General features: G+C 38.6%; 2 protein-coding genes across 2 annotated transcripts in view; one reads left to right on the top strand and one right to left on the bottom strand.

The window, feature by feature from the left end:
• GFRA1 (GDNF family receptor alpha 1) overlaps window positions 1-5,998 on the top strand; it is a 145,920-nt gene extending 139,922 nt beyond the window's left edge. Inside the window, exons 8-9 of the mRNA XM_074831358.1 lie at window positions 2,038-2,094; window positions 4,094-5,998. Coding sequence (XP_074687459.1) covers window positions 2,038-2,094; window positions 4,094-4,255 — 219 coding nt within the window. The 3' untranslated portion in view covers window positions 4,256-5,998. The remainder of the gene's footprint in view (window positions 1-2,037; window positions 2,095-4,093) is intronic.
• A 1,914-nt stretch (window positions 5,999-7,912) lies between these two features.
• Window positions 7,913-18,396, bottom strand: part of ATRNL1 (attractin like 1) — a 574,237-nt gene continuing 563,753 nt past the window's right edge. Inside the window, exon 30 of the mRNA XM_074831353.1 lies at window positions 7,913-8,022. The gene's annotated coding sequence lies outside the window, so the exon portion shown is untranslated. The remainder of the gene's footprint in view (window positions 8,023-18,396) is intronic.

Here is an 18,396-nt window from a genome sequence, read left to right as displayed (position 1 = left end):
ACAGATGTTTGTGTGGACTGGGAAATTTAGCACTGAATGGCAATCTAAGAAATATGAGGCTTGTATAGTCCTTAGAGTTTACACTGTTAAATTCTGAACAGCTACTCATACCTCCTCTGAAGCCTCACATTCCAATGCAATGTAGTATGGGTGTTTAGGATTTAAGAAAACCAGGATTTATATCCAGTTTCTCCTTCTCTACCCATTTACTTGGAGCCAGCCTTTTAGGAGCTGAAATCTACCCAGATGCCATTAAAAGAAGTTTCCTAACCTGTGTGAATACCACCACGACTGCAAACATGGCAGGAGGGCTTCACCGTGTTGCTTCTTGTTATAGCAAATTTACTTCCAGGCATTGCTTTTTCCATTTAGATAGTTAAATTTATGCTTACCATAACCACTTTAATGGCACTAATTAGAAGAAAGGGTATGTAAGAGAGAGATTTCACAGAGGATGTTTATTAATGAACTGAGCTATTATTTTGTCATATATTTGAAAACTATCAATGTATATACAGTATGCATTCTTCCTATAGTTAAGCTGTCTTTCTCTTAAATCCCAGCTGGTTTAGTTTTTCAGTTGCCTCTAATATATCTATTTATAAATATAAAAATATCATGAAAAGCAGGGAATGTGCTTCCTAATGAGAAGTTCAGTTCCTTCATTTGGATTCTAAAATCAGTAATTAGGTCAAAGAATATTTTGTATCCATAGGCAGCACCAATGGCTCTCAGATATATAATAAAATAGCCACACATGGAACTGAATTTTTTGAGGGTATAAAATCAAAATGCTCAGCACTTCCTCACATCAGCTTTAGTTCAGTCCATCTCTGCCAAAACTGGTGGAATTCTGCAGTGTTAAATGAATGCAATATAGTGAGATTCAGATCCTTATTTTTTGCAGGAAATAAATTGCAAGTCCAACAAAACTTTCAGGAAGTATCAGACGTGCTCCGTGCAGTCAGTAGTTTCACTGTGTAAATCTAGATCTTCTGTTATAAGACTTGATTGTACATTTAACACTGGTAGCTCCTATAAAAGAGTGCTGTTTATGTTTCTGGAATATACAAAGAAAGGAATTATATTGAGAATCACTGAAGTACTTAAATCAGCCACAGCACCATTTATTGCAAATATCTTCAGCACCATGGGGATTGCTATTGCTATTATAGAAAAGCAGATAACTCCCAGCCCAGTCATGTTCACTTGAGCAATGGAAATATTAAATACTGTATGATGCCAGGCAGAGTGCACGCTGTTGCTTTCATTTTGTATGATGCTGTCACCAGAAATGTCTCTTACTTGAGTCAGTGTGGAGAGCACACAGTAATAGCAACAGATGGATGCTCATCATAAGACATGGCTGAAGGTATAGCAGATTCATTTCTTAGGCTTTGATCATCTAAAATATTCCTGCATTAATAATATTGCATGTATAATAATCAGTGAACACAATGTAAACAAACAGCGCAATTTGAATTACAAGTATGTATTTTAAAAGGCATTAAAATGTTCTTTTCGTAACTTTCTAGAAGAGACTCTGTGGCAGCCATGCAATGTACTAAAATTATATTTGTATTTTCATAATAATACATGGAGAAATTGCAAGAATTATTAAGGATATGATACTTCTGTGTTGTATATTTTCCTAAAACTGAGGCATATGATAGATTTTTTGTTAATATGCAGTGATATTATGGTAATTATTACTGTCATATTTCATTTCTTCTCATGAACATACAGCACCATTTTTAAGGGGCCGCAGAACATAACATGTTCTCTGCAGCTGATGGCACTCATCATTGTAATTACTAAGTACCCTTAGCTGACTGTTTGAAGTTTTGCTGTAAATTCAAATCAGAATGTGAATGTTATTGGAAAACATGTAGTTACATTTGGAGCGTTTATTTGCTAATCATGTGCAAATCACTGTCAAAATTATAGGAGTATGACAACCCATGCGAATTTATCTAATTGTTTTGTGCTGCTGTATGTATAAATTGTACAGGGAATAAATTTTGCATTTGTTCATAGGCACAGAAGAAGCGGAAATCCAATGAATCAGTAGATACAGAGCTCTGTCTTAATGAGGTAAGAGTGTGGATCATGTGTATTTCACAGCACAGGTGTCTCTCCAAAATATGAAGCATTCAAAGTTTTTCAAGATTGTAATGGACTTAGCTCACGCTTATGTTTGAATACCATAATGTATTAAAGAATGACCTTCCTCAGAAATCCAGAGCTGCACTCAAAGTGGCCTCTGCTGACTTCATATTTTAATAGCTGTACAGTACATGTTTAGGCAAATCCCATGGTAATCACCATTGCACCTAGCAAGCATAATTAGTTAATAATCTGCAGGAAGACAAGATGATATGGCTTTTAACAAATACACAGAAACATACTGGATGTAATTCTGTGGCTAACAAAAATGGGCAGTTTAGGTCATGAAATGATGCTCATACATCAGGAGACAAATTGACAGCCCCAAGAGACATGAACCTTGCGGTGCTGTTTGAGTGGTCTACTCAGCCTGACCTCCAAGGCCCCCTTTCAGACGTAAACATTACATCAGTTTCCATGTCTGTCAGTCCATATCCTTTGTACTGAGTCTCTCAGGAAGCTTAATAATTAGTGATACACATAAATTAATTTTTACAATGTGGAGGCACATATTCTAGGCATTGGAGCAAAACCAGCTGCATGGGGCATAAGCCACCAAAAGGATATGACCATATCTTTCAGGTTCTCTTCACTGGTCCAGATTTGCCCAGTTGTTCTAAACAATGACAGTTCTATAGCCCATTCCTAATTCTTTAGGTCCTATCAAGAATTTCCTGTAGATTCTAGAATGAAGCCTAATAACATGTGAGGGAACAATGCAGTAATGTTAACAGATCTGTTGACATCTTGTGCTGGCTAAAGGACCTTAAGAAGGCCCTAGTAACTGTAGCTTACCGTAAGAACTGCTGGTCCATCTGATCCCGTGGTCTGTCAGTGACAGTTTCCAAAAAAGAGATGCCCAGCGCTGAGTATAAGAAAGCATATTGTGATAATTCCCCCAATGCCTCTACTACTTGTAACAGTTTGCATCTTAAGGCCTTCCAGTTATCCAGTCCTAGCAGGTGATATCAAAGTGAGGGAATGGCACAGAGTTTTATGGCTCTGTAGACAGTCATTCCTGTGGAAACTGATGCTCTGTACTCGCTCTTTGTACCTGCTCTTCTGGGTACGTCTAGCTTGTACCTTGGCCCATTGCCTCTCCAGGATGGGGGAGATTTGTCCCCTCTGTTCTGTAGAAGCGGCATCCTTGGGATTTTCAGATCCTGAGTGGACAGGCTTTGAGCAACTCTGCATGGAGTAGGTTGGACTTAATGACCTTAGAGGTCCCCCCTAGTCTAAATTGTTCTACTTTGGTGATTATACCTGTTAGGTTTTTCTTTTTACTAAGGATGATAGCAATGAGAAATATTCCTGCTACATCTCCTCCTTAAATAGTTCACTATAATCTGCCAATCTGTATTTGCGTATGCATACTGTTTCATTACTGGTAGCAAAGAATACAAGGAATGTAAATAATGCAGCGATTAAGCAAAAAAAGGTGTGAGAAATAAAATTTTCATAAGCTAGAAAACTCTGTCTTTTCTGATGCCATGGATTAGATTTTATGTATTATTATCCAGAAGTAACTTGTCAAACAAACTTGTTCTGCTGACTGTGCAGAAGTTGCTGTTTCTCCACGGGTCCTGAATTTGCTTTTTAAAATAAACTGGCATGATAAACACAGATCACTAAAAAAATTGTCTTACTTAACAATGGTAGGTTTATACATGGAACCACTGCTAAAGTAGGGATTTTTTCGTACTTTTTTTTTTTTTTTTTAAATTGTGCTGTACTTGTGTTTTTATCCTTTAAACTAACTTTAAAATACTGTCATTTTAACATCTGGTTTGATTCCTTTCATATCTTTCAGTCTCTGACAGTGGAGGGTGGGACACGAACAAGCAAAAGATGAATTTCATGATCTATATTTAAATATTTTACAATGAAAATGTGTAATGGTGACCAAGGAAAGTATTGTGTCTTGCAGAATGCTATTGGGAAAGACAACACAGCAGGAGTCTCCACCAGTCACATATCTTCGGAAAATTCGCTTGCTCTTCCTAGAAGCTTCTATCTAAGCACACCGCTCACTCTGATGACACTTGCACTCTCACTCTGTTTGTTCCTAAGCTCATCAGTCGTCTTGTAGCTGCATTACAAAAGGACATGTTAAAAAAAAAAAAAAAAATCTGTTTCCTGTCCTCTGTTGTTTATCTGGAATTCCAGGTCTGGGAGCTAAGCTGAGGCACTCCTGCTAGAACAGTTTCAGTCAGCTGGAATTTTTTTTTTTTCTCTCTAAAAAAGCTTCTTGTGATATTTAGAGGCTTTGTGAAATACTTGGTGCAGTGCTACATTCCAAACCCAAACGGCTTTTGGGCATGCAGTGTTTTAAAGAGACAGTGTGTAAATTTGCCTGTAAAGCGACCTGGTTGGATTATTTTAATAATTATTATTTTAATTCTGGCTTTTACCTGAGAAGGAGGATGGCAGTTTTCTTAAGATCCTATTTATCTCATTGAATGGTTTTGGTTTTCAAACTGATTGAACTTCAGACTATCAAGGATGCCAGGTTTTTGTCTAATGGTGAATGTTCTCCCAGAGAGTGGACTTTATGAAGCTTCTTAATTTGATAAATTGCTACTGATGTTAAACTCTTTCAGTGTATTAGCATTTTCCTCTTTAAATGTTTACGTACTGTAAGTGATTCTGCATTCCCTGCTGAGAAGCCATTATAATTCGCATACAGGTATAATGTACGTCTTTCAGTTAAATTCTCATAAAAATAGCGTGTGGCATAGAACTTTCTAACAGTACGTTTATCTTTTAATTATAATCATCTAGCCTTAACAAGGGTGAGGATTCTTTAAATTAACAAGAAGCAGCCATTTTGAAAGCTTGATAAAGATATATTTCTTTAAATTTGAGGATAAGCAGTAGAAACAAGTTTTGCTACAGGTTTCAGCTGTACAGTCTATGGTCTTCTATGCTTCCATTGTGATAATATAGTGCAGTTATTATACTATTTGTTTGATAAAAAATTACATACAATTTATTTGCTCTACTAAAACAGCATCTGTTTATACAGAGCTGATAATGTCAGCTCAGAAAGTTACAGGAACTTCATGTTTTCTCTTATCACAACATTGTAGAGGGAAAAGAGGTAGTCGGATATAATTTAAACTGTGTTTTATTTCTTAGACTGCTAAAATCAACACAAAAAGATGGTTGATCCAATTACAAGGTGGCGTCATGCACACTCACCCATGTGACGGGCTCTTCTCACCCTGGTAGTTCCTACTGCAGAGCTTGGCATTGCTGACATGATGAACTGTTTGCAAGACCAGTTCCATAAATTGTTTTAATGGTTTGGATGGCAATATGGCCAGTATACGTGATTTGATCACTTTGCTTTTCATTCAGTGACATTGACAGCCTGTGCTGGCTCACGATGATTTTCTGCGGTATCTAGAAGGAATTCTTTAAAGCTTTAAATGTCATCAAATAGGCAGCGTTTCTCCTAAGGGCTGTCTTTGTACCTTACTGTGATGGCTTGTTGACTGTTACAAGCAGTTATGTCTAAATGATCAAGAGTAATCAGTTTTTGTTTTTATTGAATGTAGAAGATAACTTCACCAAGCAAGGAGTTCATCATGTTGAATTTACAGATTTACATTGTGACTTACACAATTATGCCCCTTCCTGCTCTGAAATATCCAGATCAGTTATTTGCAACACAACTATAAAGTATAAATTACTGTTTTATAAACTGCAATGAAGATTGGGAGTGTGCAAAATACACATCATACTAAGAGATTATTAAACCTGTTGACAAGTTCATCTTTTGAGCTTTTTCTTAGCTAATAATAAACACTTTCAGAAATTCTGAAATTCATTTATGTACTCTAGATTATGGTCACATAATATAGGTTTCAAAGCACTGTGTATGTGATAGAATCCTACGATACTCTGTGCCACTGAACATAACAAATTAGACAATATTACTCTTTAATTCTGTGCTGATAAGAAACTGCAAATTACTTTCAAAGGCAGCAGAGCTGCTTTCGGAGAAGAAATATATAGCACATCATTACCAGCAAAGCCCATGTGGTTCCTGTTGCTCTTCTTGTAGAAGCTAATCAAATTATTGAAAACTAGTGACAACAGAAAAAAGATTATGAGATTCATAATTTAAAAAACAAATCAAATTCTTTTATGTCAAAAGGAGTTGATAGTATAACCTATTGAAATGCTAATGAACATAGCATTATAATTCAAAAGTCTGACATTATCCAATTAAAAATATTTTCAAAACAAATTCATAAACATTACAATTATTAAATCCATCTTTGATCCACAAAGCTTTCTTTAAAATATCATTTCTATTCAGCACATTAAACATTTTAAGCAGTATCGGGAATTTTAATAACCTCCCAGTATAGTACATACTTTCTGAAGATTTTTTACATTTGGTTTGACTACAGTATCTCTGTTACATTTAATACCAATTATTAGAGCTTTGACACTGTGTGATCCAGAATAAAAGCTATTGATCACTTACACTGTAAACAACAACCTAATTAGGTTCTGATTACAAAAGAAATTGCTAGTTATCTGATTCAATGAGAGTTACCTTTGGAAATACAATTATGTATGTAGTAGAGGAAGAAATCGTGTTTTGTACAGCTAGCCATGTTACCACAAGCAAAACAGAGCACTCAGGCTTTTTTTCCTGTGTAAATTAAAAGCATACTGAATTCTTAATTAAAAAAATAAATTGCTTATTAAACAGGCAAGAGATAAAAAAACCTTAAGAGTCTGACACTTAATGAGGTTTTTACAGGCATCACCATGCAAATATTGGAGAATTTTTAGAAGTTGGATGTGGTGTGGATGATGTCAATTTAGCATGGTGACCTTGTTAGTGCAGTCATTTGCTGCAGTACAGAAGTATGCAAATTGTTTAATTTTTTTCCCTTTCAGTCACTAAAATGCCATGTGTTGAGTGCTCAATGAACAAGCCTAGGCTGGGCTTTATATCAATATAACAATAATTTAAGAACTGTCCAAATACAGGATGTACATACAGATGATCTACTATTTACATTGTAAATTTAACCAGTTCAGTTGTGTGTAAATTAAATTAAATTATGGGCTACTGTAAACATATACAAGTCATCTTTTTCATTTAACATAATGGAACAGACATTGTCATTAGTATTATTAGGAGTGTGTGTACTCTGCCGTGTTAAATAACCGGATCATTACATTTCTTTTTAAGAGTAGTGCACACAAAGATAAAATTCAGACTGAACCGAAATTTAGGGCTAAGGTTTTGCAGTATTTAGCATAGATATTAATTCCACAAGCTAGTCCAATAAAAGCAGCACTGAAGGTGAACCTTTCAGGTATGAGTAACGATAACAGCAGCTGAGGGTTTCCCTTGCCTAGCGCAGCAGAGCCAGGGCAGGCAGTGGCAGCCACGGGCGGGCAGCAGCCCTACAGGAGTGTCTGCGCAGTGACGTGCTCAGTACCGAGGAGTGCAGCCCTCGTTTCACTGACTTGGCTCCCTGAAGTCCTGACTGCCTCAAGAGAATGGAGAGGGAGGTAGCGAGCACTGCACAGGAGCCGACCATCCATCTTCACTGGGGTACTGGCCATGTGCCATCAACCAGCTTCATTCCCACTGTGTCATTAGGAAGAATTGGGAGGAACAGGAGTTCTTAAGCATTTCAGAGCATTGCATAGACAGAGTCGGTCTGGAGACCTGTTCCCAAACTTTTTTTTCAATAAAATTATGTCCCTCTAAGACCCAACCTTTTGAATATGAGGCTGTTCATGATTTGAGGGATGTTGCAGTTTGAATCAGCAGACTGAAAACAGGAAAGTATACACATTTGCTAAGCCTGTGCCATTAGGCTGGAGAGGAAGAAAACAGAGAAAGAATCACCTTGAAATCTCAATCTAATTTTAATTTGTGATTGTTGGCTTAATCATGATGATATTTCCATGGAGGAGAGATGGTGAGAAACCAGTGAAGGATAAGAGCAAAACTCTGAACAGCTCCCTGAAGGGACATACATCTTGTGTATGTCAAGTGACAGGAGTATCTTGTACTTACCTTGTAATAAAAGAGCTGGATTCTGCCAGAACAGCAGCTCCTTCAGAGCAAGTAGTAAAAGATGGAAGAATGAGCAGTTATTTGTACAGCAATTATAGCTTTCTTTCATAAAATGCAATTGTTTGTCTTCAACACCAAGGTGGATCTGCCTCACTGAAAAATATATGGGACTTTGCATTAAAACTATTCTGGGCTAAAGACACCTCCAAGGTTGTTTTATGCCCATGAGGTTAGTCAGATTTTACCTGATGTCCCTGACATCAAATAGAAATATATTTGCTTCTGATGAACCTGACAGAGAAATTAATACAGTGACTTGTTAAATATTTCTCATCTTTAAATATTTGCTTTTTCTTATAGCTCAGTTCCTCCTATGACATTTCAATTATTGGCTATTTCAGCTTCTCCTTCAACTTCGGAAGGTCATTTTCTCCATACTCTACAGCAGTCCACTTTATAGGTTTGCCTCAGTATTGTGGGTTTTTTTGTTTTTTTTTTTTTTTTTTAATTACAGCTTTCGTTTTTGAGAAAAAAAATGTGATCAGGAATATGTCTCTACTGAGCGACCAACACCTTGACGGGGGGAGGAAATTGCAAGTTCCTATTTTATCTCTTTAGCACTGGTTTGACTAGAACAAGCTGAAACATGATGCTGCTATTCCCCGGGTGGAATTTAAAATTTAGTTTAGCACTGAATAAGGATTAAAAAGTTTTAAACTCTCACAATCTTTTATAAATATTTAAATACTTCTAATGTATTTTCCAGTTGGAATTTCAGTCAAATAGATAACGTCTCACTAAGTAGTATTTTTTTTCCAAGAGTAAGTTTCATTGGGAAATTTCGATGGGTCCATTTTTGAGGTAAAATCAGGGAGGGTGGTGAATTCCCATTTTTAACTCAATATTATCCTGACTTTCATACACCCTTGTTTCGTGTTCTCCTCATCAGAGTATGTTTGCCTTCAGGGGATGGTTGTGCTTAATAGATACATATTAGATGTGATCACCTGAATAATCAGAAGCGAAGTCCTGCAACTCCTACTTAGATGCTCCTTCTCTTTTATCATTCATAAAAGCCAGAGCAACAGAGTCAAGATGTGGCCTAAAGATTATCTGAAGTTTAAAAGAGCACAGTCAACCAATTTCTCAGTAGCATTTCTTATCAGTATAGATTGTGGTATTATAAACTGGTACCATCCAGACTACTCAGTGAAGTTCTCTGAACACATTTAACCAGAGCAGCTGCAGTTTCTGCCGTTTTACCTTTGCCAGGTGCCAGTAGCTGAACTTTGCCATGAATACACTTAGAGCTAATTGCTGCCTAGATTACAGCAGGCAAACCTCATCCCACTTCAGCAAGGGTTCCACTTAGCCCATTTTCCCCCTGCTTTTAGTGATTCCAACACACTTTAATTCTTTTGCACTACTTTTTAATCTGAGGAGAATTTCCTAGAATCCAGGAGAAGATGAGTCATAGATTTAAGTGTAATTTTCTTCAAATTCCTTCTGCCAAAATACCACAATAATTGACCTCTTACAGATTTCTGTCCTCCAAAGCATTGAACACCCCCTGCCCAGTGCCTTCAGTCCTTATGGAACTCCTGTGAGCAGTTTTGGGGATTCAGCTTCCAGTAAATGAGGCCATGTTTGTTTTTAGGCTTCTTCAAGCCACTCATTCTGTGAATTGATGTTATGGATAAACATAAGTAATTAGAGGTGGCGTCGTGGCATTACACTACTCCCCATGTTGGCCAGCTCATGTCAAGCAGTTTTCCAGCATTGGTATCAATGATGCAAAGCTCCTCGTGACCCCTTCAGCTGGACATTGCTTTAACAGTAGGAGTTGACATTCAAAGTCCTGCTGTTGTAAGTGCAAACTGTTATGTTTTATTCTTGTCTGAAATACAGCCCCCACTCCACTCTTTTCTGAGTTTATTTGCTCGACCTGCTTGGAAGCACCAAAGAGCTGAAAATGGTTGACTGATGCCACCCAGTTCTTTGTATCAGTCTCAGTAACCTAAATCCAACTCAGGTCAGTAATCTCAGTCCATATTTACTGGCTATTTGCATAAAAGGAGTACCACAGTGGGCACTAACAGGCAGCAGCATTCTTCTGCCTGGCCACAGATGCCCTGATAACACGAGGTGTGCTGGCACTAGCGGGTCTCTATTGTACCCAGCCGTTGTGTCTACTTCATCACCCAGGCCTGTCTAGCCAGTGCAAAGTTCACTTAGACCACACTAATAAACCTTTTCAGATCTGTAAGCTGACAAGTAGGTCATGCCAGGCTTGCTAGCTCCAACTCCTTAGCTGTTCTGCACAGCATAGTTTTATTTTGTCCACTGTGCTTGTCTTTAGGTGGAAGCTTAAAAGGTACAAAAGCTAAACCCCATAGATTTACTGAACCATGGGGAGATGTAAACTCCTTCAAGCATAAAAGCCAACAAATCTGCTGAAACTGTGGAGTAATTTTCAAAATAAAATTAAAACATCATGGTACTCTCCTGATAATGTTTATGGAATAGGATATGTATGACAGAAAGAAGCTTTTGTCAAAAACAGGAGAAAGACTGAAGATGCAAAAATTACTGTTTAGGGAGCAAACATTTATTTTAGCAGGAGACACTGCAGAGAGCACACTGCTGAGAAATAGAAATGTATGTCCTGCTAGGTAGTAGACAAAGAAATCATACTTTTTTTTTCCTTTGACTTTCTGAATTGGCCCATGGAAACTCTTCCCCCTTTGAGAGGTGAAGCAATTCTCTCAGGAGTATGCTAACTAAAACGCAGCTGATGGGAGCACAGGGTTTCCTTCCCACACCTCCAGACCCGATTATTAGTAATGACATCCTCTGCATGCTTTGAGGTGGGACAAAAACTACCCCTTAAGTGAAAGTGAATTCAGGAAGAGTGTTTGTAAGAACGGTTAGAGGTGGAACAAAGTCCCACAGCGGATTGCATCTGACAGTTGGGAGTGCTCAACTGGACTGAGTTGAGTCACACACTGCTTGTGAAGAAGAGTAAGTGGAGGTGAAAACTGAAAGCAAAAATATGGTCTTGAATTTTATATTGCCTCCTCTCTGGGAGGGTCACAGTAGAAGTGAGGTATACAAAACCACAAATCCAAAAGGCAGGCAGTGGAAGAAATTACTTCAAAGCACTGCAACACAAGGGAAACTTAACTGGTGGCAATTATGAATCTCTGTGCTCTCTCCTCCTTCAAAATTATTGTAGCTGAGTTTGTTTAATGGGGTTTGTATGATGTTTTGTGTATCATTACTTAGTCCTGAAATGATTAGCTGTGATTAGTACCACTCATGCTGGGAAGGTGTATGTGTCTTTGACCTGAGGGTATGTCAAAGTTTGCACTTTTTGTGTAAAGTGCAAGCTGACAAGAGCTGCAGCAAAGAGGAAGTAGCAGGGGAAGGCTCAGGTAAAAGTAATTAAAGGGATAAAAGTAAATAAAGGGATTAATTGAGGATAGACAGAAAGGATGCAGGTAAAGGTAACAGGTAGCACTGGGACCCAGGAAGACTGGCATTCACTGTGAACTGAGGATATCCAGTATTAGTATTTTCTTGGGTTTTTTCCTTCCTTTTTTTTTTTTTTTCCCTTATCTTTTTCCAAAACTATCTGTCTAGAACATGCTTCTATTTTCTGGACAAAATTCTTATACAAACAGTTACCTTCTCGTGTAAATTCTATGTTGTCTTATGGATTTCTGTACATCTCACTGCAGGTTATTATGTGTCAGGTCTTCAGTCATAATGGCTGGTAATTTGTTGTAAAAAAAATAAAAACACTGTTTACTTGTTCCTGTTGACTTAGACATTACTCTGAGGACATTACACTTTGGACCGTCCGCACTTTGGAAGTCAATTCATGATGTTTGGCATTTTCTGTTAGCATAATCCTCCTGCATTAGTATTGTACATATCCAGAAAACAATCCCTCTCAATAAACATTATTTTCTTTTTTTTTTTTTTATTAAAAAGCATGTTTTTGTGAGAAAAATTTCCTGGTTGTTCTGTTTTGATTTATACCAAGAAAAGGAAGCTTGACTGGCAAAAAGAGAAAAAAAAAAAAAACGAGGAAAACAAGGTTATTGAAGGTTGATCTCATTGTTCCCTGTTGTTTTACAGTCCACTCTGATCTAAGAAAATAAGAAATAAAGCTTTTCCCTTTAAATATCCGTGCATTTGCTTGCTCCCTAGTCTTTTTGTGTTAGTGAATGTGGCCTGCAAAATTACAATGAGCAGGGAATATCAGATGGAAATGATGGTAAGATGGGCACAAGAGTAGCCAGCTGGCCCTATTCATACTTGTTCACTCTCTGGCACACAAACGCGCCTCCACACCCATCCCACCCCTTCATCCTGCCAGGCCAGAAAGAGAGGGCTTGCTCCTCTTTTCACACAATGGGAGCAAAAGAGCTGCAAAGGCTTTGAAGACAAAAGGGTCTGCGGGGGGGGATATTTTCGGAAATGCAGAGTGTGCTGGAAGGGGTGGATAAACAAGCCTTCACGATGAGCTTGCTTGTGTTGATGACTAGAAACCAGGAAAATTATTTCAGCGTTTACTCGTATTCAAACCGAGACTTAACAAATGAATCTATTATGGGCAAAGAGCAATCACACCCGCCTGCAAAAAACTGCTGCACAGCAAAGGGCAGGCCAGAGCCTCTTACTATTTTAAGGCAAAGCAGTTTCAATTGCTGTTGCCTCAGATAGGAAAGCAAGGTTTGGGGGCAGGATGCAAGAAGGAAAGATGGGAGTGGTAGAAGTGAGCATTAATCCAAAATAAAAGGGCTGCTCTGTCGGGGCTGAAAAATACTTTCTCAACTAATGCAGCAGCAGGTCACAGTCCTACATGTTCACCATCATGTTTTGGCAGCTCCAGAAGGGCCCTGCTAGAGTCGCATGGGGTGATGCAAGCAGGAGGAGATGTTTAGCTGTCCTGGCATCATTTCCTGCTCAGATGATCTGTGTTTCTGGAGGTGGGAGGGAAAGACAGCAGTCTGTATGGGAGTGTCCAACAGCTTACCTTGGGTTCCTGGCCCACCTATTGCGGCTGCTTGGATTTAGGAGTCACTCTGCTGCTATTAGGGTCCCATGCAGAAAGTGCTGCAGGTACTTCAGCTCTTGCAGTGCCAACTCACAAGTGTTTAACCATTTCAAAGATACGGAGTTGGGGAATGTGAAGCACAAAAACAATCAAAATTGACAGTACAAGTTAGCATTAGGCTCTCCTTCTACCTGCTTTCCCTCTTTCTCTACACTGCCACAGCACCAGCATGGCGAAAGAGGAGTGTAGGGCGGGAGGGACAGCAGTGAAGCCTCCATACAAGAGGTACAGCTCCATGACAAACTCGCTGCGCAGCAGGCTCTCCGAGGACAGATGAAACCAAGCTGTGTTCAACACCACTAAGCAGCCAGCTACGCATGGCCAGATGGGTTCTTTTGTGTGTGTCGTCTCTAGGTTGGATTTTTAGGTTTTGTTGATTTTTTGTTGATTTTTTTTTTTTTTACTTTTAATTGTTACTATTCACACGTATGCTCCCTTTGACAATTTCCCTCTGGGTTGAGAGGAATTGGCAACAGGGCTACTTCTGCTGGACAAAGGCAAACTGGGTAAGTTAGTAACAGAGGTCTGCCTAGAAGGTGCACAAACATAAGACATTGTGCCACATTGCCCTTCTTCCACATATATATGTTATGCCATTAATAAAGAAGCATCAATCTCTTGTCGTGACAGAGAGGACCAGTGTCCTCATGAAGAAATTTCAGTCTCCCACCACTGTCCTGGATGCTAGGTCTTAAACAATGCCCACCACACTGGGCAATTTGTCTGACTTCCAGTAGGAATGTTAGTAAGGTCTAGTTATGCCCAGAAAAGTAGGGTTATCTTCTCTTAATGACATTTATAGAATTATTTCAGTTAAATGGGTTGAGTTATGCAGAGACATTTTAAATGACACCCTGGTAATCATATTAAGAAAGCGGTTTGGCATCTTCAAGGCAGGCATATGATAGACATGTTAGAGGGGGGATATTGGCCAGCTTCCCATTAGGACTTTTCTTAGAGGTGCTGTTCCAGTGTGCCATTAAACCAGTAGAGGGTCTCAGCTGTCTAGGACATGGATTTTGAAAGGTGGTCTTAACCATTTTCCAAGCATGCTCCTACAGCTCTCCAAACCACTCTGCCCAAGCAATCAGCCAGCCCCGACACTTGCACAGCTCCTGTGTGTTGGCAAAAAAACCTGTCTGTGTTATTGTCTGCTTCATCCTGAATTCTGTTTTACATTCAGAGACAGGAGTATGATTTCCTGAAACAATTTTTTGGTAACAATAAACTCAATTGTTTTGGTGATATGCATGTCTTTTTTTGGCCCCGAATACAAATTACACCCCCTAATTCTGCATCGCCAAATTTTTTTATCTGTATTAATTACAGAAAACTGCAGAGCAACAGCCAGGAACAAGCCAAAATAGGCACTTGGAAATGTTGCTCCATAGTAATTGTGCAGAAGGTTTTTTTTTGTTTGTTTGTTTGTTTTTTTCCAAAGAGGATGCTAGAAAATATGTTGCTTTGAGGTAGAAAGCATAATTCACAGAGTCTTTAATAAAAACACATTTATGTTTTGTAGCATTATAAAATTGACTGGTAGTCAATTGCTTTGGAAGGACCCAGCATTGAAGCCTCTGAATTGCTATTGTATATATTTTTTTAAAAAAGAACAACATTCCACCAACATTCTCAGTGAGGTTAGCTAAACAGATGGTATTTATCTCTGGGTTTGCAAGTGTGCCACATCGCTCTTGCCTTCGAAAGAGACATTAATGCAAAAAATCTTAAAGAGAGGCAGTTGTGAAAGTCTCACAAAGTACACACACAGATATACAAGCATAAAAACAAAAATTAAAAAATAAATCTACATTCACCAATCCACTGCTGGCTTCATTCTGGAGTGGAGAGGCCTCAAAGGTAGTATTAACCTGGCTGAGCGGTGATATTTGCCTGTTTGTCAGAGGTCAGAATCTGGTGGCTATAAACACAGTTCAGCTTTTATTTGTCTCTAAAACAATATTTGTCAATACTGCAGTGCTGTTTTGAGCAGATCAATGGCTGCACATAAGTCACTGCCTGAGGGCTTTATTATTAATACAAATATAGGTAGGCTAAATATTGAGTGACATTATTAGAAAGGGATTGTCCTTCCCTCTGTGACTTTGACTGATGTCAAACGAATTTAAAGCTCACTAACACATGGCCACGATGCTGCTCGTACTTGCAAGAAACTGTCTCTCCCTATCTGCCCATCATGGAGTTGTGGAATAATCTAAATAAGATTATTCAAATTGAGTTTTGGAGTGCTAATAACCTGAGTTAGCATATAGACAGAAGTTTTCCTTCTCGGGTAAAAAACTGTCATCTCCATTCCACCCCTTCAGTGGGATGGGATTAGACCAATTTGTGAGTGGCTCCAGTACCTTTGTCCTCCTTAAATGTAGCACATGGGGCTGTGGCATAATTAAGAACTAGCATGTCCTGGTGACTCTGGTTTAAAGTAATGTCTCATTTCAGAAAAAGAAAGAAGCACATGTAAATAAAATAAATACTTACTGCTGAAGCAGACTTCTCCACTTACAACCTGGTACCTGTGTTACCTCAGACATCACAACCCTTGCACATTGGGGTCTACGCAGATGTTATAGTGCCACATTAATCTGACCCAAGGCTGTCACAAGACCTCTTAGTGCAGTCCAGTGCCTGCTGCACCTCAAATGCCACCACTTGCTACAGCCCCAGTGGGCATCAGAAGCAGCCAGATGCAAAGCTGAGGAAGCTGCTTTCCAGGCACACGGCTGGCTGTAGAAACAGTCGTCCTGTCAGGTCCGGTGGTGTCCAAGTATCTGATATGTGATTAGGCAACTGACTGGTTAGCTGTACTGTGTTATTCACTTACTAATATTTAACCCGAGCTCATAAAAGAAATCCTGTTGACCAAAAAAGAGAGAAATCCTTGGTTGCTAGCACATTAAGTATTGCTGTGAGATTTCCTCCTGAAGTTAGCATATATATGCATGTTTAGATAACTTTTTTTAACCAATTTTTATAATAAATGAGACAATCTTGTGCAATGTAGCAGTAGATTTTTAAAAATGCCACTCAGTATATAAAAGGAATACTTTTCTGCTGAAGAACACAAAATTTGTGTAGTTGGGGGGGGGGGTCTCTTATGATTACAGACTATCTACACTTGACAATAACTTTCAACACCCAGTGACATTAATTTCACTTGACTTCCTGTCTTAAGGTCAAAAGCATTAATCAGCACTTCTATCATTAGCTCAGTTTCCTTTTCTATTAAGCGATTATGATCACTTACTATTAATGAGTCGTGAAGTTTTAATAAATTTTTGCTAGTGTGAAATTGCTAAACAGTAATTATGGCATATACTGTATGGATGGTTTGTTCCACAATGTACATTTTGCTTAATGTTGGTTAGAAACATCTACAAAAAACAACAGAAAATAATTAACTAGTTACAGCTGAGGATGTGGAATGGCCTTTTTCACCACATTTATAGTCAATAAAAAGACAAAGCAGGTCATTTTTTTTGTCATTGCTGGAATTATTGTATTTCTGGACCTTGTGACTTTTGCAGTTCTTTATATGAAATGGCACTGCCAAGGCTGCTTACTAAACAGGAGATGAAAGAAAATATCACATCTTTTAAGAGCGATTGTTTTAACTTGTGTTATATTTCTACTGTTCTAGCATTGAAGCAATGAGGTTAAAAAACAAAAGCCAGACCCTCTCCGTTAATACAAAAGAGAAATAACACAGCAAGACCCATTGCCAAAAAGTAATGTCTGAATACTGGCTTGGCTTTCCCGTAGCTTGCCATTACTCACAGACACATCTAAACAACCAATGCCAGATGCTCATTTGGAGCTTGGCTGAGGTTTTTATTGGTTAACTGACTTTTTTAAACACTCATGAACCAGGAGCTGGACTAACAGTGGCCGATGAACTGGAAGGTAACTCTGAACACAGAACATATCAAGAGGGTATATTAAAGAAAACAAAGGAGGTTGCAGTGATAACAGTTTCTCTACTAACTGCCCCATGTTCCCAATTTTCTGGTTTACTGACATCAGTGAAATTTGCTGAGAAGACTGTATCTGCTAGAGCCACTGCAGATGTACTCCCTTTTGTACTGAAGCCAAATTTTCTAAACCACCCAAATGGAGGAATAGAGTCAACTGAGGCACACTGGCTTCATTGAGTGCTATTTATGTGACATTGCACCCCTCTCAGAGCAGTTGGGTCCTTAAAAAATATGAGATTCAATCCTTTTGAGAGTTTGTTGCTGTACTGATAGTAACGTGCATGTCTGTTTTGAAAGCCCTGGCTGGGAAACCATCTGGGTCAGTATTGTCCCTTTTCAGTAAATCTCATCAAACTGGTGGTGAAAAGTTGAAGATGGTTCTGAGAAAAGACAAAAGGACAATTCTAATACTCTGTGAAAAGCATGGCTAATAGTAAATCTCATCACAAAACCATTATGTATTATCTATAAGACTGATTGTAAGTACCTGACAAGGAATGGAAATTAGAAAATAGACGGTTTTCCATCCAATAGACAAAGCTTCAACAAGGCTGGCTCGATGTTAAATCTAGACCAGCCCAGAACAGAAAAGTGTCACATTTCTAGCAGAGAAGGTAAGTAAACATAAGAACAAGTAAACAAGATTTGTACTGTGTTCTCCACCATTGAACAAAATCTTTAAAACCAGATGATGTGTTTTTCCCAGAGAAAAGCTGTGTTCAAAGAATAATTCAGGAAAGTCCTACACCTTGCACAGTGCCAGAGGACAGTCTCTTTGTAACGGGTAAACCCATTTTGCTAGTATATAGTTCTGTAGTGTTTAGGGTTGCCACTTTGAGATGTCAGAATAGAGTCTTTGCACAGACTTTGAAGATTCTTTGTATTCTAAGATACAAGAACAAGACACTATTCTTCTGTTATTTCAACCATGCAGCAATCGCAGCAGATCTTGACTGAGAGCATATGTGTATGCGTGGGAAGGCTGGCATTTGTGTAGGTCTGCAAAATGTCTCATATTGGTTGACTCCTGTACTGGAGAAGGATAACACCAGGAG

The sequence above is a fragment of the Strix aluco genome, chromosome 7, assembly GCF_031877795.1.
Source record: "Strix aluco isolate bStrAlu1 chromosome 7, bStrAlu1.hap1, whole genome shotgun sequence".
Lineage (NCBI taxonomy): Eukaryota > Metazoa > Chordata > Aves > Strigiformes > Strigidae > Strix > Strix aluco.
This window is presented reverse-complemented; position numbering and strand designations above follow the sequence as displayed.